The sequence below is a fragment of the Cupressus sempervirens genome, chromosome 6 (assembly GCF_028749045.1).
Source record: "Cupressus sempervirens isolate cs-2001-9-10 chromosome 6, ASM2874904v1, whole genome shotgun sequence".
Classification (NCBI taxonomy): domain Eukaryota; kingdom Viridiplantae; phylum Streptophyta; class Pinopsida; order Cupressales; family Cupressaceae; genus Cupressus; species Cupressus sempervirens.
Genome location: NC_143123.1, coordinates 6,543,718 through 6,571,110, shown reverse-complemented (window position 1 = coordinate 6,571,110; position 27,393 = coordinate 6,543,718). Strand labels below are relative to the sequence as shown.

General features: G+C 36.0%; 1 protein-coding gene across 1 annotated transcript; it reads left to right on the top strand.

Moving 5' to 3' along the window:
• Positions 1-27,393, top strand: LOC149550717 (uncharacterized). The gene is made up of 2 exons (XM_089786280.1): positions 1-2,325; positions 27,129-27,393. Exons 1-2 carry the CDS (start codon positions 73-75, stop codon positions 27,162-27,164), a joined length of 2,289 nt encoding a protein of 762 aa, XP_089642406.1. The 5' UTR covers positions 1-72; the 3' UTR covers positions 27,165-27,393.

Genomic DNA, 27,393 nt, shown 5'->3' with positions numbered 1-27,393 from the left:
TCATAAAGATCTGTTGAGAGAGTCATCGCTCATTAAAACGATCAGTGTGTGTTTCTCTACTTAGATTTTGCTATGGATGTGCAAGGAGATTATAGTTACTCAGTTGAGGATGTACTCAAGCAGTTGGCAATGCTATTAGGCCTTGTTTATTTTGTTTGTCTAATGCTCTTTGATGCATTTGTAGCAATCTGGGGTAAACCAGCTAGGATTTGGAATCCTGGGAAGTCTCTGCTTATCAATGCTTTGACCATCCAGCTCCTTTCGTTTCTGAAAGTTAAGATAATCAAATTCTCAGATGACACAACTAATAGCATGGGAGTCTACTTTAAAGTTAGACAAGACATTCGACAGAATCAGCTGGTGGGTGAGTCAGGCAGAGTTGTCACATGTGTGTTGATTGGGTATTTGTTGCCAGGAATGGCTCTTGCTGGATCTGCAACTGATTGGCGCGCACTTGCAGCCTTGGGGCTCAGTTTATTCACCTTTGAGTTTTACTATTTGACAACTTTGTTCTACAATCCTCGACCAGTCGCCGGTGAACTCTCACATGGCCATGAATTTCTTATAGCCCCTTCAGTAATCAATATAGTTACAATGATATCAATTATATTGGTGGTTTTATTTTCAATCTGTGCAATTTTAGCGGGTAAAACAATTCGTGGTACACTAGCGCAAAGGATTAGTGTAATTCAGTGCGATAAGAGGAAGAGAAGTGAAGAGGGACCATGGCAGAAATTTGAAGGTGAGATAGTTGAATCATGGTTTTTATCTCGAGTTTGTCACCCTCAATATGTCATAGCAAGGTCAGTCTTGAGTTCAGCTGTAGGACTGATAGTCACAATCTGCATCCTATTCTCCATCATTCCAAAAGTTTATGTTTACACCTATGATTTTGATAACTGGTGGGGTGCATATGATATTATCATCGTCGCATGGACACTTGAATTGGCCTTCATTATAATAGGAGGGACCATCATCTTCTGTAGATGGTTCATGGCAGTAGTCTACTTTCCAAGGTTTTTTGTTACAAATATGAAGCTGAGCATGTGCAGAAGACCTTTTGTAGAGGATTTTTGGACAAGAAGTATCTTAGAGCTGGTTCAAATATATGATTTGCAAGTGCAATCAAAAGGGCTGGTTCTTCGGCTAGCTACAACACTGAAGATGCATTACTTGTTCTATTTGCTCTTGCCTCTCCAGGTTTCACTCATCTACTTTAGCAAAGTCTGTTTGTTTATATCTGAGCTTCTGTTCAGCTTCAAGTTTGTGTGGTTCTGTTTGTCATCCCAGTCCCTGGGGGAATTTGAACAATACAAAGAAATATTGGAGAAAGTGTGTATGCCTGGGGAAAACCCTCAAAGACTATGGATGGCCAATAAGAAATCTTTGAAGCAAGCGAAGGATCTGTTCAAGGAAAAAAAAGGAAAAGCTGGTAGCGAGTGCAAAGATCTAATCAACTTCATCAAGCCTCGCTTTCATCTGGAAATCGATGATGATGAAAGATTTGTATCTCGGCTTAAGATTGTTGCAGACCATTTTCCTAATCTGGATGAGAATTGCATGAGGATGACAGCAGTTTCATTGCTGAATGTAATCATCGAGCTCTTGCCTTTACACGGGGATGAGGGTAAGGTGAATGAAGCAGTTGAAGCTTACAAACAGGCTTTGGACCTCATGTCTTTTGTCGATTACTCTGATCCTCAAAATCCAGCCACTTTGGATGTGCTCAAAGTTATCGACATTGAAGCTGATAGAGTGAGTGTTGCTGTCCACAATGAATTCCACAGGTTGTTAAAACTGCAGAAGGATAAAATTAGTTCCTTAAAGAAATCCTCAGCTCCTACAGAGGCTCATTATTTGGCCTTGAAAGCCATAAATGAGCTGCTGAATGATGCTGAGAAGCGACTGAAAATTATAAACAAAAAGGAGCAAATTGGAAGTGTGAAGCAAACCACTGGAAAAGAACAAACTGTCAACGAAGGACAAAATGATTCAAGCGATTGGAGTGCAACAGTAGCAAGTTACAGCATATATAGAGTGTGTAATCTGATTCTCAGAGAAGGTCTTATTCGTGAAGATGAAATCAAGATGGAAGACTTGTATGATTCCCTGGCAGACGTTCTTGGGTATTGCTTATTGAAATTGCATAATGTGATGGTAACAACATGCAGAGAGTGGGCAATTAAGTTTGAAGAGGAGAAGATTTGGGATGCCATCTGCCTAGCAGGAAAGGCTACTGGAGTGATGCAAGGGTGGAACGTTGAAGACAAAGACAAAATTCTAGAGCGAAAGTTTCTCAGCAGTACATCCAATAAAATCCAAACGGTATTTCACTCATTTCCTTCCTGTTTTCTTAGAAAATATGTACACCACTTTCTTGTTTGTTTAGTTTTACCTTAGAGCATCTCTTGATCAAATGCCTTGTTTGAGATCATTTGAACATACATCTAAAAATAGTGCCTTCATATTTAGTATGGTGTATTCAATCTGCTCTTGCAAATTTCAAAAGGAAATTCCTCAAGAACGCCTTTCATCAAATCCATTTCTACTAGAATTCATGCATATGTACTATGAAAGTATTCTAGGGAACCCTTATCTACCCCAAAAATAATGATAGATTAGGAAGAATTACCTAAGTAGAGATTGGTCGAAAGATTCTATGGTAGGGTTGAATATCAGACATTAATGTGGTTTCAATATAAGGTTGTGTATATCCTCTCATTTCTATAGATAATAACAAAGGATTTCATTACTATCTCATTCACTCTCAAAATCTAACATAAAAATTCTTTGAGATCCAAGGTAAATCTAAACGGTTCTTTCCAAAATGAAGCATTAAACTTCCAAAATTCACTAGTGTTGTTTGTCAAAACTTGACCAAAATTCTTTAAATTACCCAAATAATCCTGTATCAGTTTAAATTTTATCATTTTATAAAATTTTCATAGTAATCTCTGCTCCTTCAAAATTAGTAGGTCTATTCACAACCCTAATCTCGCTACTTTGGCCCAAAAAAACCTCAATTGCCCAAGCTTCTCTTTATCATGCTTTCAGCCCTAACATCAAACCTTGACTATTGACTTGTTGAGAAACCTCTTACATCTCCTCTATCTCATATGTGTGTCCTTTCTGATATTTTTTAGTCCCTTCAATTTTGTTTTTCCCTAAGTAGTCTACAAAAGCATCTTACATACATAGACTAGTATCCCATTTTTCTTTTGTCCTCCCTTTTTGTCAAGTAGCCTAGCCTTCTTCAATCTATGATGTCATCACTAGTTTGTGCAACAATATGAAAACTAAACCTTCCACCACATAGAGGAGGTTTCTCCTATGTTAAAAATCTAAAAACTCCTCTTATACATATTTGCATAAGGTGAGTGTTTGGGAAGCCAAGAATCATAGGACTCCAAGTGTGAAATTGGGTCTCTAACAAGCCTTCATGCTAGTTGATCTCATAGGTAGTAATTTTTGCAATGTGCATCACCATTCTAGGATGAATTTGAAGAAACTCTGGTGGTCAAAAATGGAAGTGACATCTTTAGTTTATCTCAATATACTTACATATTAGTAATTATTGATAATCCTTAATAGATGTATTTAATTATAAACACACTAGACTACATTCTCTAATAGATTGTGAATACTTTAATTATACACACACTTTTACATACCCTTAATAATATTTTCTCATAATCAATGCACCCAAGTGCATCACCCTGATTGCAAACCTAGTAACACTATTAAATCTTTGCTCCAAAATCGCATGCCTCTCCTCAAGCTTCTTGAAGCTCCTTTTCATGTCTCCCAACCCCTCTACAATATTTTGCTTTATGACTGCTTTCTTCTACTTTTACCTCAGTAGCCATGTCTGATAGGGCAACATTGGGGCAAATATTATGAAAGAATTAACAATTTAAGATGAAGTTCGGTTGGTCTATACATGTCAGTCCAAGAGCGTAAGCTTGTGAAAGGTGTCCGAGCAATATGCTATCAAGGGATGCTAGTTGAGATTTGAGCGATTACGGATGCAACTAAAACACATGAAAGTGAACCTATGGAAAACTAAAAAAAAACTACGACAAATGAATCTATGAAAAACTAAAATCAAACAGCGACAGGAACTTGACTAAAACCTATTGAAATGATTTGGACAATAAAAAAATAAAAAATGAAAATGTCTTTCTACCAACAATAACAATATAATTATTTCTATTCACTAAATCAAAACTATGATAAAACATTAGTAATTCAAATTATAAGGAAACAATAATCATATTATACCAATGCAAATCGGATTACAAACTACTATAGGAACAACAAGCATATCATATTAATACAAATCAGATTACTAACTAATATAGAGACAACAATCAAATCAATTACTAATTCAAACAAAACTTGATATTAATGAAATACAAACATACCACACTAAAATAAAAAGTAGAAAACACACCAGACGTCCCAAGAAGTGGGCCCTCTCCTCAGTCCGTCAGGTGGTGAGATAGAACACATTGAGCATAGGGTTGATCAACACAATAGACAGTCTTTTATTTCTCAGAGAAATAGTACATAATTTTTTTTACATCTCTATATCATATTTCTTTATATAGATATCATGTACAAAGTGCATATAGGAAAGCATGGTCTATTTTTGGCCAGAGGCCAACAAACTATGCAAATTGAAACCATAAGTATGAAACTGAAATACTTGATGGTTTTGGCTGGATGTATGAAATAGTAGATTTAGACATAAAATCAGTTTTACCTTCTCCACTTTACAACAATATCTAATTTGATTCTCCTCCTTGAATTAGGTATAAGAAGAGTTTAATAATTTGAAAGATAAAACAACTCCCTTAAATCTCATAATAGGAATACTATGCAAATTTCCTAGCCATAAACATAAGATGGTAAAATCATCTTTTAATAGTAACAAAGCTGATAAATGTAGCTATGTAGATGATTTTGGTGATGCATTAATAAATGTATTAGTAGCACCAAGATAATATGGTAAATAGAAATGATCATTGGTTCATTCTCCAAAGTGCAACACGAGGAGCTTGTAAAATAGGTGACAGGAACATCTACACTTATAAATCAACATGTTGTACTTATAACAATTAGTAAAACAAATCAATAATGCATTTTCCATATTTTAATCCCAAAACTTCATTAAATACTATATATATATATATATATATATATATATATATATATATATATATATATATATATATATATATATATATATATATATATATATATATATATATATATATATATATATATGCAACGTAAAATAGTAAAATGGGTCGAAATGGGATGGAAATGGAATATGGAAATGAGTATGAAACTAAATGAAATATGCTATTAAATAGGTTGTAATTGGCTCTCATCAATGTCCTCATCCTCATCCACAATGTATTTCTTTCAGGAGGCTTTACTTTTTTCCCTTTTATGGGGGTGGGGGGGCAGGTTTACGTTTTCCACTACTAGTGGAGTCCAAGCTAGGAGGGCTCTCAGGTTTAGGCTTGAGTTCCACATTCACACATTTTTTCTTATTTATAAGGGATCTCCTTCTATATCTTAATTTGTTTAAGGATGTGGTGTGGAGAGGAATCAAAACTTTTGGTATCAAAAGTAGACATCAGCTCAGTCAAGATTTGGGGGGTCGAGGTAGAAATAGTTAGTTAGGGAGGACAACCTAAACACTAATAGGCTATTGGAAATATTAAAGACTATCTAGATTACTGAGAGGGGAGGGGTGAATCAGTAACCTTAAAAACTTTTAACAATTTTAGTACTTAATAACATAATCCAATTATCATCAATAGATCTAATCTACTGCATGCGTGAGAAACTGAAAGCATATAACACTGTGAACACAATATTTGGTGACCTAGAAACCTTCCAAATAGAAAGTAAAACTAGGGTGGGGATGATACCCACAAAACTTCAATACTGCAGTATAAAGTTGGCCTGTTAAGGCTTACAATGATCACTTCTAATGATCTGCCTTGTGAGGAACAATTAGGACTGCTAGGTCCACCTTGTTAGAGGTTTTACAAACATACAATGAAGTATGCACTCGGGAAAGAGATTTAAAGAAAAGACTATTAAGTCTACCCTGTTAAAGGATTTGAAGTTGATTCACCTATTAGGATGAAACAATAGATTTGACTTACAACTGAATTGCTGATTAAGATCCTTGAAGTACTGATCACCTCTATGTGATAGATGTAACTTGGCTACTCCAGGTATGACCTTGCAATACACTTTGTTCTGCTGTAGATTCACATTCACATGCTTTTCATTACATTTTCATACATACATTACACTTGGGTATGATACAATACATTACATATATACCAACTCAATTCTCATAATTACAAGGTCAGCCAATACACAAATTAACACCAATATTGCTGAGTCGGCCCAAATGTAGAAACTCAGGTTCTAAAAAATTGACTTGGTGAATTTTTGATACATGACATCCACTGTCATTACTCAACATCGTCATGCACTCAGTAGAAGTAGAGGCTCAGTCCATACTAATCACTTCAACATAGTTTTAAACTCGGTATACACTGGTGGCTCGATAGATGTAGTGTCACTCAGTAGAAACTGAATTCCATGTTTACCATGCCTGCACTCGGTAAACACTAATCATCTCATCACTTGGTTAACACTAACTTTGCTTCACAAGAACTGATGACTCGATAAACACCACAAATCTTGGTAACCACTGAATTGCTCAGTAAGAACTATTGGACTTCACACTGCCTAAATTCTCTTGGTAACCACTAGAATGCTCGATAGAAACTGTGAAGCTTGGTAATCACTGAATTACATGGAAAACACTGGAGACTGATCGAAGAGCTCAGTAACCATACATAATCTAAATTAGTGTTGTCACTAATAACAAACTTGACTTAATGCCAACAATCTCCCCCTTTGGTATTAGTGACAAAAACACTTATCAGCCAAAACTTATGTACAACATAGTGTGATATTGGCTTGGTATGGCATGATGATTTTTTTTTTTGATTTTTCAAAATTTGTCTTTGTAACTTTGATATATACACATTCCCTTTGCATATATCTCCTCCATACAATATACATATTGTGTCATACTAAGTATATCTTCTGGTATGGTATCTTTCTCTCATGATATACACAAATATCTTTCCTCCTTAAATATATACATGTCTCTCCTCCTTTTTGACAATAATGCCAAAGATTTATACACAACATACTTATATAGAGACACCAAAATGTGAGAGAAATTTGAATGTACCTTAAGAATAAGAGTTAAGGTCCTGTCCCAGTTTTCTTGCAAAATTTTGTAGGTTTGAAGTGCAACTTGGACTTCTGCAGAGAGCTCAATCATATGATCTGCAATTGAAAAATTGTTATCATGGATCAAAGTTTTAGAATAAGCAATATGCTTCTGCATTGTATCCATGATAGGAAGGATCATGTTTTTGATGTCTATGAGTGTAGACCAAATCCTTGCTTCATCTCTCAATAATTTTGCCTGCATATCTGATAAGAATCTGATCTGTATATGGTGTGCAGAGCTTGAACTAGGGTCAAGTTGCAACTTCTGTGTAGTAGCCTTCATATCTTCATCAATCTTATTCAATTTTCTCTTTATTTCTTTTGTATGCTCGGTGACATCACATAAATTTGCAAAAAGAGATGTTACATTAGTGTAGGAGGTTTCTAGATTTGCCAAAATTGAAGAAAGTTCTACCTGCTAAATAGCTATTTGCCAAGCAATGTTCTCAAGCACTTTATTATCAAACTTCTTCTTTACTTTCTCTATTAGCTTATCTTGGCCACTAGAATCCTCATTGAATTTGCTAACTGCCTCTTCTAATTGCAACAAAATGTGTTGAGAAGAATCAAGATCAACACCTATAGCCTCTGTCAAAATATTTTTAGCACTTTCTATAATCTTGAATTCTCTGTCTCTCTCTTCTCTTAATTGTTAGATTGTGGTGACTGATCAGGAAAGTACTGTACATACTTCATAAATAGTGGGGTTCGGGGCATCGCCCCGAAAAATTTTTTTTTTGGAAGTAGCCGACATCGACATGGTAGCCGACATAATATGGCCGACATGTTATAACCCTAAAGCGGTTTAATACTTGTATAAAAAGGGCTTAGGGTTGGGTATTTTTGATGTGTGGTGATACGAAATTGGTTCTTGCGGCGGTATTGAGCTGTAAGGGATTACGGATTGTAATCAGGTTGTAATCACTGGATTGTAATAAGATCGGACTTGCTGTTTGGTGGACGTAGCCCAGGGATTGGGTGAACCACGTTAAATCTTGGTGCCCTGTGTTCATTTCTGTGTGTTCTATTATTTTCTGTTATTGGTTATATTTGCATGTATTTTTATTTTTGTCCGTGGTTTATCCTAACAAGTGGTATCAGAGCCTAGTTGTTTCTCAGTTATCTTTTGCAGGAAAGTCTCACGGTTAAGTGGGAGTCTCACGGTTGAGTGGGAGCAATGGCAGATGATGGTAAGCTGAGGGTTGATAGGTTTAATGGGCAGAACTTCCAGTTATGGAAGATGCAAATGGAAGACTATTTATATCAGAAGGATTTGTGGAAGCCGTTGGAAGGAAAAGCCAAGAATCAGGGAACTATGTCAGAGGCTGAATGGGATCTTTTGGACAGAAAGGCACTTGGAAGCATTCGGTTATGCTTGGCACCATCGGTGGCATTTAATATTACAAAAGCAAAGACGACAGAAGATTTGATGAAAACCCTAGCGACACTGTATGAAAAGCCCTCCGCTTCAAATAAGGTATTTCTCATGAAGCGTTTATTTAATATGAAAATGACAGAAGGTGGATCTGTTGCAGATCATTTAAATGAGTTTAATACTATTACTAGTCAATTATCTTCTGTGGGTATCAATTTTGATGAAGAAATTAGGGCTCTCTTGATTTTGTGTTCTTTGCCTGAAAGCTGGAATGGCTTGGTAATGGCGGTTAGTAATTCTGTTCTTGGATCTAGTACCCTAAAATATGATGATGTGATCGGTGTTATTTTAAGTGAGGAAACTCGTAGAAAATCCTCAGGTGGATCAACATCAGGAAGTGCTTTAAATGCACAAAGCAGGGGCAGAACGACTGAAAGAGGAAGTAACTCTGGAAATCGTGGGAAATCAAGAGGAAAGTCAAAGGGGAGGAGGTCTCAATCGAGAGGACCAAATGATTGCTGGTACTGTGGGAAACCAGGGCACAAAAAGAAAGATTGCTGGACTCGAAAGAAAAATGAAGGAGATAAATCAGATGGAGACAAAGAGGCAAATGTGGTAAGTAACAAATCCGAAGAGGATGCTTTGCTTCTATCTTTAGAGAGTGTTGATGATTCATGGGTTTTAGATTCTGGTGCTTCTTTTCATGCTACACCTCATAGAGGATATTTCATTGATTATGTCCAAGGGGATTTTGGGCTTGTTTATTTGGGGGATAATGAACCTTGTCAGATTGTTGGAAAGGGAAAAATTAAGATTAAGTTGCAGAATGGGAATCATTGGCTACTACATGAGATAAGACATGTTCCAAAACTAAGTAGAAATTTAATTTCAGTAGGGCAACTCGGTGATGAGGGTTGTGTAGTTACTTTTAATGATAAAAATTGGAAGGTTTCAAAAGGTTCCCTTGTAGTAGCAAAAGGTGTGAAAGTAGGCACCTTATATCTTTGTACAGGTCATATTGTTCCTTCTACTTTGATTGTTTCAGAGAAAAATGAATATTCAGGAACAATTACTGCAGATGAGCAGGGAGAACAAATAGCTGCTGTGGATTCTGATACAGCGCTGTGGCACAATAGACTTGGGCACATGAGTGAGAAAGGTATGAAAGTACTTCATTCAAGGAAAGTTTTACCAGGTCTAAAATGTGTGAATATGGATTTCTGTGAAAGTTGTGTGTATGGAAAACAAAAGAGAGTGAGTTTTGTAAAGACAGGGAAGGAAAACAAAAAGGAGAAATTAGAACTTGTGCATACAGATGTATGGGGACCGGCTCAGGTATCTTCCCTTGGTGGCTCTCATTATTATGTTACATTTATTGATGACGCAACTAGAAAAGTATGGGTTTATTTCCTTAAACAGAAATCCGATGTATTTCAAACTTTTAAGAAATGGAAATGCTTGGTTGAAAATGAGACTGGTAAGAAATTAAAATGTCTCAGATCTGATAATGGTGGTGAGTATTGCAGTCATGAATTTGAAGATTATTGCTCCACTAATGGTATTCGTAGACAAAAAACTGTTCCAAGGACTCCACAGGAAAATGGAGTGGCTGAACGCATGAACAGGACTATAATGGAGCGCGCAAGGAGCATGAGGTTGCATGCTGGGTTGCCCTTACACATGTGGGCGGAGGCTGTCAATACTGTAGTATATTTGATTAATAGAGGTCCCTCTACTCCTTTGGGCTGTGGTATTCCAGAGGAAGCATGGACTAGTAAGAAGGTGAGTTATTCTTTTCTCAAGACCTTCGGTTGTGAAGCTTTTGCTCATATAGACTCTGAAAATAGAACCAAGCTAGAAGCTAAATCAAAGAAATGTGTCTTTGTTGGATATGGCATTAATGAATTTGGTTATAGGCTTTGGGATTTTGAAAATCATAAAATTATAAGAAGCCGGGATGTCATATTCAATGAAAAAGTGTTGTACAAAGATCTGTTGCAGCAACATGAGAAGAAAGAAGATGATTATGTAGTGCTGGATGATACTCCAAAAGCTGATGTTCCAGCCATTCCTCATGATGTGCAACAACCGCAACAACAAATACCACATACACCAGTGAATGTTAGACGGTCAACAAGGCCAATTAGACCTCCACAAAGGTTTTCTCCCTCTTTGTATTCTATTTTACTTACTGATGCTGGTGAACCTGAAAGTTATGATGAAGCTGTGCAGGTGGATACTAAGATTCAGTGGGAGTCTGCAATGAAAGATGAAATGGACTCTTTGCTGAAAAATAAGACATGGGATTTGTGCAAGTTGCCTGCAGGTAAAAAGGTTTTACAGAATAAATGGGTTTACAGGTTGAAAGAAGAGGAAGGAGGTAAGAAAAGATTTAAGGCTAGGTTAGTTGTAAAAGGATTTGCACAGAAAAAAGGAATTGATTTTGATGAAATATTTTCTCCTGTTGTTAAAATGACTTCTATTCGTACTGTTTTAAGTCTTGTGGCTACTGAAGATTTGCATTTAGAGCAGATGGATGTTAAAACAGCCTTTCTTCATGGTAATTTGGATGAAGAAATATATATGGCTCAGCCACAGGGTTTTGAGGTCAAAGGTAAGGAGAACTTAGTGTGCCAATTGAAGAAAAGTTTATATGGCCTGAAGCAAGCACCTCGGCAATGGTATCTGAAATTTGACAGTTTTATGCATGAGCATGGATATAATAGGTGTCATTCAGATTACTGTGTTTATTTTAAGAGGTTGGATGATGATAGCTACATTATTTTATGTTTATATGTTGATGATATGCTTATAGCTGGGTCTAACATGGATCATATTAAGGGGCTGAAACGCCAATTAGCACATGCATTTGCTATGAAGGATTTGGGGGCAGCAAAACAAATCCTTGGTATGAAGATTTGCAGAGATAGGAAGAACAAAACATTGACGCTATCTCAAGCTGCTTATGTTGAGAAGGTGTTGCAACGTTTCTCTATGGAGAATGCTAAAGCTGTCAGCACACCTTTACCTGGTCATTTGAAATTGACTAAGGAGATGTGTCCCAAGACACAGGCAGAGGAGGATAAGATGTCCAAGGTACCCTATGCTTCAGCTGTAGGAAGTTTGATGTATGCTATGGTATGCACTAGGCCAGATATTGCACATGCAGTGGGAGTCGTTAGCAGGTATATGAGTCATCCAGGTTTTGAGCATTGGAATGCTGTCAAGTGGATTCTCAGATATTTGAGAGGAACATCCAATAAGTGTTTACACTTTGGGGGCTCTACTACTGATTTACAGGGCTATGTTGACTCAGATTTGGCTGGGGATATTGATACCAGGCGGAGTACTACAGGTTATGTCTTTACTGTTGGTGGGGCAGCCGTGAGCTGGGTTTCTAAGCTACAGAAGATTAATGCTCTTTCCACTACAGAGGCAGAGTATGTTGCTGCTACAGAGGCTGCCAAAGAGATGATATGGCTTCAGTTCTTCTTGGAAGAATTGGGACATCCTCAGAAGGATAATTTTTTGTTCACAGATAGTCAAAGTGCCATTCATCTTGCTAAGAATTCAGCTCTGCATTCTAAGACCAAACACATACAGTTGCGGTACCATTTCATTCGGTTAGTTTTGGAGGATGGACAGTTAAAGCTGGAGAAGATACATACCAATGAAAATCCAGCAGATATGTTGACAAAGGTTGTCACAAGGGAGAAGTTGAACTCCTCTTCAGCTTCAGTTGGTCTTTTAGACTAAATGTGAATAAAAGAACAGCAGAGTCCAGGGTGGTTTGATCCAGTGGGAGCCCCATGCGGTAGTTGTATTGCTACAGGATCAGTCTCCAAGTGGGAGATTGTTGTTTAGTGTGGAGCCTGATCAGTCCCCAAGTGGGAGATTGTTAGATTGTGGTGACTGATCAGGAAATTACTGTACATACTTCATAAATAGTGGGAAAATTTTTTTTTTGGAAGTAGCCGACATCGACATGGTAGCCGACATAATATGGCCGACATGTTATAACCCTAAAGCGGTTTAATACTTGTATAAAAAGGGCTTAGGGTTGGGTATTTTTGATGTGTGGTGATACGAAATTGGTTCTTGCGGCGGTATTGAGCTGTAAGGGATTACGGATTGTAATCAGGTTGTAATCACTGGATTGTAATAAGATCGAACTTGCTGTTTGGTGGACGTAGCCCAGGGATTGGGTGAACCACGTTAAATCTTGGTGCCCTGTGTTCATTTCTGTGTGTTCTATTATTTTCTGTTATTGGTTATATTTGCATGTATTTTTATTTTTGTCCGTGGTTTATCCTAACATTAATTGCTTCTGCTTGGCTTTCTTTTCAACAAGCTGACTGACTAATCTCATCTAATCTATAGTAGCATTGCCAAAATATAATTTGAGAATTTCAATATCCTTATCCAAATCTAGATCTTCCTCTATTTCCTTTCCATTGATCAAAAATCTTGGTTGAATCTTTGGTTCAACTTTTGAAATTAATGCTTTAGATTTTGGAACACAAACAATAGTGGAAATAGTAGGGCTAGCAGTAAAAACTTGTATAGTGCCTACTGGTGGAGTACTTAAAGAATCCAAAACTGATGTATTTACCAAACTTCCCAAAATTGAAGTATTTATAGGTGAAGTATTGACAGAAGTATTCACAACTGAAGTAGCCAAAACTAAAGTATCTAAAACTATACTTACTAGTACAGGACTCAAAATTGTGGAACACTCTTTATCCATTGTAGAGACTAACTCAATAGCTGAAGGATTCTCTAGCTTAGTAGATGAAGTGGTAGACACTTCCATTAATGATGTGCAAAGTTGATAGGTAGCAGGAACTGATTGGACATTTGATGTGTCGATGGTTGTCACAATCAAAGTTGCTAAAGCTGTCTCCACGCTTGATGATGTTGCTATTTTTGCTGGAGAGTGAGGAAGGGAGGCTATGACAATTGCAACTATCTTAACTAGATCACTCTCTTCTTCATCTTGCCTAGCTTCCTCTTTAGCTTCATCCTCTTTTTCTTCTTCATCATCCTTCATCAATTCCTAGTATTCTTCAGCAACAATAGTGACAAAAGGAGTGTTGTCTTCCTCATTTTCTTCATCCTTGTCACTGTCATCATCTTTGATTTCAACTAGATTCTCACTATATTTGTGAAGATGGAACACATTTTCCCATAAGTTTGTAGCATTCTTCACAACATACTCAACATCTTTCATTAAAACAAGACAAGTGTTGAACTTTAAAGTCATTTTGCTCTCATTGTCTTTTAATGCTTTATCCACCTTTGCATATATCAAGTTGGGCACCAACTATTTTAGTGTTTGAGCAAAAATGTCCTTGATAGTCTATATGGTGTTCTCCCATCTAATCTTGACCTTATCCAACAAAATTGCAGGGACTTGTGATGCAAACTGATCAGGAGAGAATTTCCATCTGCCTAACTTGTCCCTGATCACATCTTCAACTTCTTTCTATTCTGCTGGAGTCCTGGTCTCATATTTGAGTGCTTTGAAGTTGTTTATTCTAGCACCTTCTCTTAATTATTTTAGTCTTTCCTAAAATGTGGGGAAGAGGTCAGTTGAAGATAACATCACTATCTGCTTTCTTCTTGGATCTCCTTGCGAATATTGCAAATGAAGGCTTGGGTGGCTTGGTGATAATCACGTTGCCTTTCTTTCTTGCAATCTCTTCTTCCTTCTTAGTTTCCTCTTCATTTTTAGATTCCTCCTCATCTTCACCTTTTCCTTGGGTAATCATAAGAGGGGCACTTGCTATTTTCAATTTTTCTATCCTCCTCTTTCCCTTGTTCATAGCCTGTGGAAGCTTGATCTCAAGTTTAATTCTTGCTTTGGCCTCATCATAGGTTCCAAAGAGAGGTGCCTTTGGATCTACAGGCTCATTAACTAGGGCTTCAATTATCTCTTTTGCCTCATCAATATTAACCTCGTAAGGAAGAGGTTTTACCCACACTATTCTAGGCCTTACTACTTGGATGTATACTCTGTCACTATCAACCATAAAACAAACATCATCCTTATAATCTTCAACCAACTTCTGTGGTATCCTGAACCTGTTATTCATCTTTTCTTTGAAGGATTCAAAATAATTATCCATGATGCTATCAAATATTTCACTTATTTCATCTATAAACTCATTGATCTAGTATAAGACTGGTCTATCTTTTCTCTATACAATTGTGCCTTTAGAGGGGAAAAACTTTTGAACCTAGAAAAACAAGCATGTCAATAGTGAACCAAACTTGCATGGGTTATTCTTAGAGGTCCTAATGCTTTCCATATTCTTGTTTAGCTGCTTCAAGTCTGCTAGGTCATATGCCAAATTCTTCTTAACAACCTTATAAGCTAGGTCAACTGCTTCACACTACACACTATTGAGTTGACTTGAACTATAAATCTTATGTGCTATCACATGAATGCCAAATTTGAGTTCTATGTTAGATATACTACTAATTTTCATTCCTCTGCTATCCCACTTGGCTAGGGTTTTCTTCTGTAGCTCATCCTGGCCCAGGGTTTTTGTGACTTTGGCTTTGGTAAGCATAGGGAGACCAATAATGCGATGAATCATTTTCTTTGTAATCAGAACTGGCTGCTCTAATCATAATTGACCATTATGAACTCGGCTTAAAATATACCTAATCCATTTGATTTGAAATTTTCATGGCAGGTGAGGAATATGGGTTAAGCCTTTTTCTTCCAAGTGTTTATGCTCGGGTTTAAGAATTCCATCCACACAGAGTTTACTTAGGACATTGTCCATTTCTAGGGTTCCTATCTCCTGAACTGCACATTTGAAATGAGTTCTAATGTCATTAATGAGAAGTACCTTGGGTGGTATCTATGACTGAGCTCCATTCCGGTCGAGGGTTTCTGCGATTGTTGGCACCAATTTGAAATTTGGAGCTTTCTAGTCAACACCTCGCACCAACATTTCATATCCTTTCTTTTCCTTGCTGTTGCTGCTACTATTGCATGCCATGATTACTCAGTAAATTGAGAAAATTCTTTGAAAAAATTTTGCTGGGAATTTTTCTCAAGATAGCTGGTATGCTCTACAAATCGCTATATGCTAAATTCACAATGGAAATGAAGTTAATTTCTTGCCTTTTGATAAAAACTTCCCATTAATGCTCAGTACGATGAGAGCCATAATGACATAGTGCGTGATAGCTTGTCATCCACTATCTATATAGATTGATTGGTAGAGGCTTGTAACTCAGCAACCAAACATAACCTTGTTACTCCCAACTTCGCTCGGTATGACCCAACCTTACTCAATGATTACTAATACTGAATTTTTGTGATCCCTTTGTATTTGGAATACTAATTTGGATATTTTCTTCCTTTTAATTGGAACTATTTTAAGATGTGACCTTGAAAATATAGTTCCAGTTCTTCCTTAAGAACTTAATTGGAAATGGTGGAGTCACCCACTTCTTGAGTGACTTGACTACCATCACTTGAACTAGCTTGCTTGATAGATTTAGGAATCCATTGCTATCTCATTTGCTTTCTGATGCTATCAACTTTTGCTTTCTTTTCATCTTCAACTCTACCTATATTCATGCAATTCTTAGCTATATGACCAAGTTTAGTAGATGTGTAACATCTTATGGTAGTATCCTTTCTTCTCATGTGATGTCTAACACAATTTATGCCAATGTGTCCATATTCTCCACGTAATGACATCTACACCAAGTATTGTAGTCCCAACCAAATATTGTCTTCACAAATTGTTCAGATGGATTAATGGTTTGGATCTTCATTTAGATGCCTTGTGACCTTGTTTCTTGCATTTGTGATACTTGCCCTCAAACTTTGGTTTTTCTTTGCATTCATTAGCTTTATGACCATGCATACTGCAATTGTAGCATTTTCCATTAAATTTTGCCTTTCCATTATTCTAACATTTATTTGATGTATGACCTATCTTACCACAGTAATTGCAAGTAGGTTCTTTTATTCCTTTGAATAGTTTGTTTGGAGAATTCACCTTCTTCTTTGTATCCAAGTCCTACTTTGCCCTTTTGCCTATCAAGATTCTGCTCATTTTTCTGATTCAATTGATCCATGTCTACTTGGGATTTCATTATTCTTTCATTGAGTTTCTTTTTAGAATTTAGATCAACTTTCATCCTTTCATTGATTTTCTTTTTAGTATTTAAATCATTCCTTAACCTTTCATTTTCAGATCTCAGACTCATGATTTCTTCATTTGCATTAGAGAGTTGATTGATAAGACTTTCTTGCTGAAGGGATTGATTTTGAATTTCATTGTTCCTTACCTCCAAGTATTCTTTTTCCTTATTTCTATGTTCTAAGATTTCACACAATCTTATTGACTGAATTTCTTGTTCTCTTTTCAATTTTCTTACTTCTTCTTGCAGTGAGCCATTATTTTCTAGGAGTTCTTTGATTGCATCATTTGATTCATCTGAACTGCTTGAGGGGAGAAATTCTTCAATATTCTCTTCAACATACTAGTGGTCATTCATCTATTTTGCAAGTTCCTTCCTTCCTTTTAGGGATTCAGAAAGATGCTCTTTTTGTTTCTTGAGTTGAGCTATGGCCATCTCCAGATCTAGCTTTTCATTGTCAATAACTTTGTCAAGTCTAAATATCTCCATTGTCCTTGATCTTTTCTCAAGCTGTCAAAATTTATCCTGAGAACCACAATGCTCTAATACCAATTGTTGGAAATATTCAAGAGTAGCTAGGTTACTAAGAGGGGAGGGGTGAATCAATAACCTTAAAAACTTTTAACAATTTTAGTACTTAATAACATAATCCAATTATCATCAATAGATCTAATCTACTGCATGCATGAGAAACTGAAAGCATATAACATTGTAAACACAATATTTGGTGACCTAAAAACCTTCCAAATAGAAAGTAAAATTGGGGTGGGGATGATACCCACTAAACTTCAATACTGCAATATAAAGTTGGCCTATTAAGGCTTACAATGATCACTTCTGATGATCTGCCCTATTGGGAGCAATTAGGACTGCTATGTCCACCTTGTTGGAGGTTTTACAAACATGCAATGAAGTATGCACTTGGTAAAGAGATTTAAAGAAAAGACTGTTAAGTCTACCCTATTAAAGGATTTGAAGCTGATTCACCTGTTAGGATGAAATAGTAGATTTGACTTACAACTGAATTGCTGATTAAGATCCTTGAAGTATTGATCACCTCTATGTGATAGATGTAACTTGGATGCTCATGATATGACCTTGTAATACACTCTATTCTATTGCAGATTCACATTCACATGCTTTTGATTACATTTTCATACATACATTACACTTGGGTATGATACAATACATTACATATATACCAACTCAATTCTCATAATTACAAGGCAGGCCAATACACAAGTTAACACCAATATTGCTGTGTCGGTCCAAATGTCAAAACTCAAGTTTTGAAAAACCAACTTGGTGAATTTCTAATACATGGTGTCCACTATCATTACTTAGAATTGTCATGCACTTCACAGAAGTAGAGGCTCAGTCCATACTAATCACTTCAACATAGTTTCGAACTTGGTATACACTGGTGACTCAGTAGATACAGTGTCACTTGGTAGAAATTGAATTCCATGTTTACCATGCTTGCACTTGATAAACACTAATCATCTTATCACTCGGTTAACACTAACTTTGCTTCACAAGAATTGATGACTTAGTAGACACTATGAAGCTTGGTAACCATCGAACTGCTCGGTAAGAATTGCTGGACTTCACACTGCTTGAATTCACTTGGTAACCACTGGAATGCTTGGTAGAAACTGTGAAGCTTGGTAACCATTGAATTACATGGTAAACATTGGAGATTGATCGAAGAGCTTAGTAACCATACATAATATGAATAAGTGTTGTCACTAATAACAAACTTGACTTAATGCCAACATAGGTGGGGTAGGGAAATTTTTTGTTGAAATTGAATAGTTTGAACATAAATTCCTGGTGAAGGATGTTATAAGGTTTATCTTTTTTCATCTTCTCCCTAAGCTTGAGATTATTATCTTCCATGGAGTGAAGTATGAGGTAGGGAAACAAGATGAGATCATGATTCCAAAAATGGTTTAAAATGGGGAAATGGTAGAATTAAAAAATTATAGAATGTACCCTCTAAGGTGACATAGTACATGATAGCATAAAATACCTCTTTCCACAGATCTAAAAATGCTATTCTAAGAAAACCTCCACACTCACAATTTGGACTTTCACTTGGGCAGAAGAATAGGTTGAGGTTGGCTTCATCTGCAACATAGGTTTTTTTTACCATTTTTGGACATCCAAGGAGAAACCAACAACTTTAGCAATGACTTCCTTATTGATTTGAAATGAGATCTCATTCACCACCACACACTTTTTGTTTCAAGTATTAACAAATTGCATAGAGACAAACTCATCATAACCCTTAATACAATGCATAAATGACACCAAACCACCCTCCTTGAGATAAGTCTAGGCGGACTCATTATATTTCTCAATGGAGATTGACTTGATGTGAATAGGGTTTCCACCCATTTCTCTTCTCTCCCCCAAATCCTCAATGAATCCTCAAAAATATCTGACATTACCTTAGCCAGCTTGAAATGTAGACTAAAAAAACTAGTAAGCCCAACACTTGAAAATCTTGAGAATGAAGCAATTGAAATGGTCAATACCCAAATGAAAAGACTCCAAGTAATAACTACCCATTATGGACACACTCTACCTTGCATCATAACGAGCCTTAGTACTTTCCTTTTGATGTCAACCATAAATTCTTTCACCATCAATACAAGTACCTTCATTAATTACAACAATTATCCTTTAAATCCTAACAAAATTGCACCAAATCTTGTAAAAGTTGATGTTCCAATTAAAAAAATCTCTCCCAAATTGAACACCACTTAGCAAACCAATCAAAATCCTCACATAATTAATGATATTATGGCCACCTTTTGGAAAGACACTTGAAATAATGATTACTAAACAACATGTAACTTTACTTGGAAAAATATTCAACTCCATAAAATTGTTTAATATCCCATCAAAACTCTCCTAGCTACACGTGTCAGTTGTTGTGTCCCCAATTGAAGCCAGTGCATCCACAACCTTGTTTCCTTTGTGGTATATGTGCTAAATAGCTACTTCATAAAATCTCAAGGTGAGGTTATGGGCATCCTTAATGACTTGGGAAATATTCCATCTAACTTTACTTTTCCCTTTAATTACTTTGATAATAACTTGTGAATCTCCCTCCACCTCCAAGTTTTGAATACCAATTAAACTAGCATGCTTGACCCCCCAAAACAGACCCATAGCTTGAAAAAAGTTTCGACTATGTTCACCATAGTTGCCAACATAGCCCATCACTAGATTACCTTTGTCATTCCTAATATTGCCACTTGAAGTTGCATAGCCTTCCTTTACAAACTCATCAAAGTTAAGTTTGAATTAGGGGGAGCATGGTGGTTCCCATCTCACTTGTTGTCTAGCAAAAAGTTTGGAATTGTCAAATTTATAAATAAAATCCATTATTCTCTAGCTATCATCAATAATAAATTCTTGGGGTGTTGGGGGATTGGGGTGGGGTGGGTGGGGGGGTGGGCGATGCATTCTCGTAATAGGTTAACAATCATTTGGATGGTGACTAGGGGGAGATGATCTATACCTAAAAAATGTGATTGTTTCTATCCTTCCACATTTTCTAGAACACATACGAAAGTAGAACCTTCCATAACATTCTAATGAGAGGGTCAATGGCAAGAGGCTTCCAACCTAGAATAAATTGTGGAAGGTCACCATTGAAAACCCATTAGACTTTGAATCTATGTACATAATGTCCAACCACACTTCCTTGGCATAGGTGCAATGGATCAAAAGATGGGTGAAAATATCCTCCCCCATTTGACACAATGTACACCTGCTAACAAATTGAAACCCTCTTCTCTTAAGGTTATCGATTGTAAGTATGCTTCAATACAAATTTCCAACTAGAAGAAATTCACCTTCGAGATTATTCCTGAATTCCAAACATATTTCTAGTTGCTACACTCCTCATGACCAATAGCGATATTATAAGTAGATTTAACATTGAACTCCCCTGAGGCATTAGAATTCCACACAACAACATCTTTAGAAGGGAAGGATGAAACTCTATATTTTTTAATTTTATGAACAACAACAATTGGACAAGAGTGCACCCAATCCAATTATCCTCCCAAAATTTGATCGTATTTCCATCCCCATTCACCCATTTGATACCCTTCCTCAAGAGTTTCTAACTATAAACAATATTAGTTCAAATTCTTGAGCCCAATTCGAGGTCAATGTTACCAAGGTTGTACTAAAACACATCTCCTCTCAAATATTTTGCCTTCATTAAATTGCACCATTCGGTCTCATCCTTGAATAATCTCCAACCAATATTTTCCAAAAGAACCCTATTAAGGTTAGCTATAAATCCCCTCATATTTAGACCCCCTGAGATTTAGGTTTGTAAACCTTTTCCTAGGCTACACTTGACTCATTTTGGACTTCTCCTTCATTCCAGACCATAGAAAATTGCATTGGATTTCTCAATAGAGCGTCTTAACTTTTCCATATATTTTGAATAGAGATAAGAAATAAATTGGGATTCCTTGTAAAAAGGCTGCAAAGAATTACAACTTACTAGCACTACTTAGAAATTTCCTCTTCCACCCAGCCAGCTTATGTTGCATACACTCCACAGTCAAGTTCAAAACTAGGAAGTAACCTCCTTAATGGTAAGGGATAATTCAAGGTTTGTGTTTGGGAGGTTAGCCCATTGATGCTACAATTCCCTTGTAATTATATCTTGCAAGTATTTGTCAGTGTTGAAAAAATAGGTTTTTCTCTTATGATAGTTAATAGATTGACCTAAAATATTAGCATAGTCACCTAGAAGCTTCTTCTAGCATCTAGGTTCTCTAAAAGAAGATATCCCAAATAGGAGGTGTCATCCACAAATTGCTAGATGACCTTTGAGGTGAGAGTAGTGGCCAGCTTGATACCTTTTATGTGACCCTGCTTCATCAAGACCAAGAAGTTTCTTCCAAGTACCTCCACCATAATGATGAACAAATAGGGGGAGAGGGGCCCCCCTTTGTCTCAATCTCCTAGCAGACTTAAAGAATTTCCATGGGATTTCAGTATAGAGAACAAAAAATTGAACAAAACTGACAACCTCCTTAATCATGAAAATAAATCTATCCCCAAACCCAACCTAGTCAAGATATTAAAAAAGGAATTCATGTTTAAATTTCATAGGCTTTTGAAATATTAACTTTCATAGCCATACTTGGATTCTTTCTCTTCTCCATAGAATGCATAACTTCATGGGAGGTAATAGCCACATCCAAGATTTGTCGGCTTTGGACAAAGCCATTGTGAGATGGACTAATAAAATTATACATAAGGGATTTTAGTCAGTTCACCAGGATATTGGATAGGATTTTGTACACCATGTTGCAAAGGTTGATGGGTCTAAAATCCTCCATCCTAGTGGGTTCACCAACTTTCAGGTCTAGGACAATGTAAGTCTGATTAAACTCATTGAGGAATCTCCCTTTCTTTATGACATCTCTTATAGCATAGGTAGGTCATATTTGATGATTTCCCAAAGCTCCTAGAAGAAAGTAGGTGAGAAGCCATTAGAGCCTAGTGCTTTAGAGCAAACAACTGCCTTGACCTCCTCAAATTCCATCTTCCTTACCAAGTCATTATTCATTTCTTTGTCTACCACTTGGGTGATTATTATAAGTAATTCCTCACTTTTATTGTGATCCCGAGGAAGCATAGGTTGATTGTAGATGTTGTGGAAATAATTAGAAGCCCAATTTTTGATGTCATTCTCCTCTGTAAGTACCCAATTCTGGTCATCCAACAATTTAATTATAGTTTTCCTTTTCTTGTGCTTAGAGGTAAAATTTTGAAAGAAGGTATAATTCCTATTCCCCTTCATAAGCCATTGGATATGAGATCTTTGCTTCTAGAAGATCTCCTCCTTCCTTACTACCTCCTTCCATTTACCTCTTGGCTCTCTTTCCTCATTGATAGAATCCTTTGAAACCTCCCCAATGGAAAGAACATTTTGGCAATCCTCGAGCTTCTTTTTAATGTCCTTTTTCTGCTTGAAAATATCTACAAATGTTATTTTTTTCCATCTACTAATTTCATGCTTAATTATTTCCAACTTCTTTTCAATCCTAAACATGGTCATTCCTTCCACTCTAATGCCCTACCACTTCTTGATATAGTTCCCATATTGTGGGTGCGAGTGCCACATAATCTCATATCTAAAAGGTTTGTAACCTTGAGGGTTGCATTTAACCTAGCTAAACAAGATCATGGAGTGATCATAAACCATCCTAGGAAAATCCTATAGGCAAGAAAGAGGGAGGAATCCCAACCAAAAAAAATCAGCACCCTATCCGACCTCACTTGGATGAGGTTGCTACCCATTCTATTATTAGACTAGGTGAAGGGGGAGCCTTGGAGGTCAATATCTAGGAGGTCATTGCATCTAAGAAAGTTATTCAAATCATACATGATATCCAAGTAATCCTCTAATCCTCCCAAATTTTTGGAGGGATAAAGAGGTGTGTTGAAAACATCAACACATATCTCATTGGTAGCTTGAAGCAAATCAGTAACACTTAGAGGCCTCCTCCAAAACTTACAGGATTTTTGCCTAAGTATTAGAAGCATAGAAGTAAAATAAAAGATAACTAAGAGCCTTCTCCATAAAATCAACCACCAAGAAATGAGGATTTGAAAAAACTTTCTCTACTTGAATCCTATTGGGGTCCCCATCTAGTTACAATGCCTCCAAATGCACCAGTTGCCTCACTGTAAGAAAAACTTGCACCAGGCCATATATAAGCCACCAAGTTTTCAAAATTATTTATTGACATTTTAACCTCTTGAATAAGAGTTATATCCACTTTGTGTTTTATAATGTTCTTCTTAATTATATACTACTTCCTAGGGCTATTGAGCCCCCTAGCATTCCAAGAGACAATCTTCATTTCCTACATCTCTGATTGACTTCCAAGGTAAGTTGAGTACCTTGAGAAATGTCCCTTGTAGTTTCCTTTAACTTGATGAATTTCTATGGAGGTCTTCCAACCTTAGAATTATAGCCCACATTATTATTAATGGTTCCCTAGTTTTTCTCTTCATTGTATTCCATTCCTCATTTGGGTCAGCCATGGGTTGGGTGGGAATTGATAGATAATCCAATCTCTGAATAGATAGGAAAAGAAATTCTTGACAAATTGAAAGGGACATAGGTAGCTTATATGACATAGGGATATAGGAAACTTAAGCATAATCAACTCAACTTTAGCTTATAAACAACCCTGCTTAGAGTTACACACAAAAGCAACATATAAAACAATGTTGATAAGGAGAGATTCTAGAATTTTACTCGAATCTAATTAATAAGAAATAAATTTTAACACAAAGCCTCAACAATTGGTAGTGACATTGATGTAATAATTTAGAGAAGTTTGTCAACATGCCCGATTGTGAGGCCTTTTGGGTTTCAGCCATATACAATGAAATTATGAAGTTAGAATCCAAATTTGCATCCTATCCTATTTCTCAATTATCCCATATCATCCTTTTCTCTCCTACCATACTAACTACCTCTAACCAAGGTTCTTATATAGCCAGCTAAGCCATAACTTGGCTAGTCAAGAATTTAATTACATTATAGGTCCAACCTAGGGAGAGTAAATCAAAACTGATGCTAACTAAAACATAAGGCATTGCGTACTTGAAGATAGATCCACACGTGTCTTAGGAGCTAGCTGCTAACTTTGTGACATGCCATGTTAACATCAAAAACCACACCAACGGAAACAACACACCTTGCTAGAAGGAAAAACATCAAAATAGAGACTACAAAGAACTATTCACAACTCAATAAATACAAAAAATAAAGGCTTTCTCTCTTAGGAGGAGGATCAAGGATAGGTCCTCATCAACTTTTCAAGTGCACAAAATACAACATCAACAACAAAAACAAATACTTCATGAACAAAAAATTGGTACATAAATCAAGATATATTTTTGGTTAATGCAAGATTGCTGAAAGACCCAAGATACTCTTGCATCATTATGAGTGAAGAACACTCTCCACACATCATCCCTCTAGCCTCCTTCTTACTAGCCAAATTCACAAAATATCCCAAGCCATCCTTTGTATCTCTTACAGTCTTCATAGGAGTCATACCTCACAAGTCACACCTATTTATCACCCTCAAGAAACTACTTCTGCATCGTCCTTCCTTGTGTCTTGGTTCATCAGAGGAGTTTGAGTCTGAGAATTCATTCAGGGAGTCTTTTCCACTCTCTCAAACCCATCTTTAGGGATTTCTTTTTCTTCAAGACATTCCTTAGGTTACTTCCCCTCCTGATTTTTCAGAGAGGAGACTAGTTTAATCAAGTCCTTAGAGAAAGTATAGTCCTCCATCACCATTTTCTCTTCCCCAATAACATAAGTCTCCCCCTCCATATTTACTTTTTCCAACACTTGGTTTAAAGGGAGAGTGATAGAGTACTCTCCCTCGGTAGTGGATCCTCCATTATCACCTTCTCCTTACCCTTCTACCCCTTCCCTAGATCCTGAGTCATGGGACAATCAGTAATAATATGGCCATACACATTGCAATATTGACAAAATAAAGAAGCATTCTCATAAGTGATAGGTTGTGTCCAAACTTTCCATTTTGATTTCAAAACCAGTATACTAGGTAGAGTTTTTTTGATAGCCACATTCATGCAAACTATTTCATAAACCAGTCTAAATTTTCTTGAGGTAACATTATTTGTTCTAATAAAATGTCCAAATTAGTCACCAATCCATTCTAATATCTTTTTATCCCATAAATGCAGGGGAGGACCATGAATCCTTATCTAGAATTATAGAGAGGATCCATAGCTAGGTTAGACCTAGGTTTTGATTTGGCCAAAGTCAATAGATCTTTTCCAAATCTCCAAGATCTTGCAAAAATGGTGCACTTGTCTTCCTCGGAACCAAAATCGGATAAGAAAAGTTCACCCAATAAAGAAAAGACACTGAATCTAGTCCCTTAAGTCTCAATTTCATAGAGCACTACTTCCTTACCATCTCAATGGTCATACAAAAAGCAAAAGAATGACCCACTAAAGCTTGGGAAAACCTGAGTGAAATGTTCTCGATCACTGAGTCTGATAAGTAGATCTATGGGCCATCCTTACCGTGAGCAATCTTAGGTGTCACATCTAAAGACACATCAACTTTGTGTCCAAAAAGTAAACTTTTCCAACCTAGTTTAGGGATCTCCACCTTACCCAAGTCAGCATTCTTTAGAGGTTCCTAGGGAGTAGAACCACCAAGAAAAGTCAAATCACCCTATAGGTAGGGGGACCCAATCAATGACACCAACAACTTGGCATTGTGAGGGGGATCAATAGTTGCATATTGTGTAGAAAGGACATGACTCAAATCCATACAAAGCAGTGTTTGATCCATGGGTAGGGGAGGAGGGGGACCCTCATTAGAAGCGCACACCATGGGCGGGATTGTTAGAGCTCATTCAAAGGTACATATATACTATATTAATACTTTATTTTGATTGATATTTTTCATTAATATTTTAACTAAATAAATATATTTTTATATAGAAATTTTACTTTTTTATTTAAAATTTAAATTCTACTTGGAATTTCTCATTGACTTATCCCTTGAACCTACTTAGGTGAAAGTTCTAATTATTTGTACACACTATCATTTGCTCTAATAGATTGTAAGTCTATTAATGGTAATAATACATTAATAACAATTGATCAAGGATAAATAGGTTGAATTCAAAAATATAATAGATTTTTGAGTGTCCATCATAACTTTTTACTTTTAGATATCTAATAAAACTCAAGACTAATATTACATGTATAGTAGCTTGTATATACTTCGACCATAGTTGAATCACTTTATTTTATGAAATAATGAAATATTAAACCATAAAAGATATAAAGCTGAAAGGGCATATATTATATAGGTCATATCATATGTAAATTTTAATTATATATATATATATATATATATATATATATATATATATATATATATATATATATATATATATATATATATATATATATATATATATATCATAAAAATAAAATGATAATGTTAGTGGAAGATGTGTTGTCTTTCAAGGTTGATTGTTTTTCAAGGTTGATTTACATAATGCATGTATGGTATGGTAGAAATATATTTTGTATATAATAGAGATAATTTATGTTTATGTTATGCATAAATATGATTTATATAATTATTTATTTCTAATTATTGTTAAATATTTTTTAGGTTGATGCCACCAGCGTGGAGATAACAACTTGTTGAAATAATTAGGATTGAATTTACGCAAATGGTACATTATCAAATATCTAATCTTAATTGTTACAAAGTGATAAATAATAAAAAGACTTAATTAGCATTCCATTTTAAGTAAAGTATATAGAAAATGTTTTCTTAATGTAAGATAAAAAGGTCTATCTATTCTCTCAAGACATAATATGTATGATCATGAAATATGGAATTTGAAAGAAAATGTATATTTGCATTGTATAAA

Excerpts from the sequence above, each read along its gene's own strand:
- LOC149550717 (XM_089786280.1), top strand. The coding sequence starts at position 73 with ATGGATGTGCAAGGAGATTATAGTTACTCAGTTGAGGATGTACTCAAG. Across the intron at positions 2,326-27,128 it reads CATCCAATAAAATCCAAACG|GTTGATGCCACCAGCGTGGA; the intron begins GTATTTCACTCA and ends AATATTTTTTAG.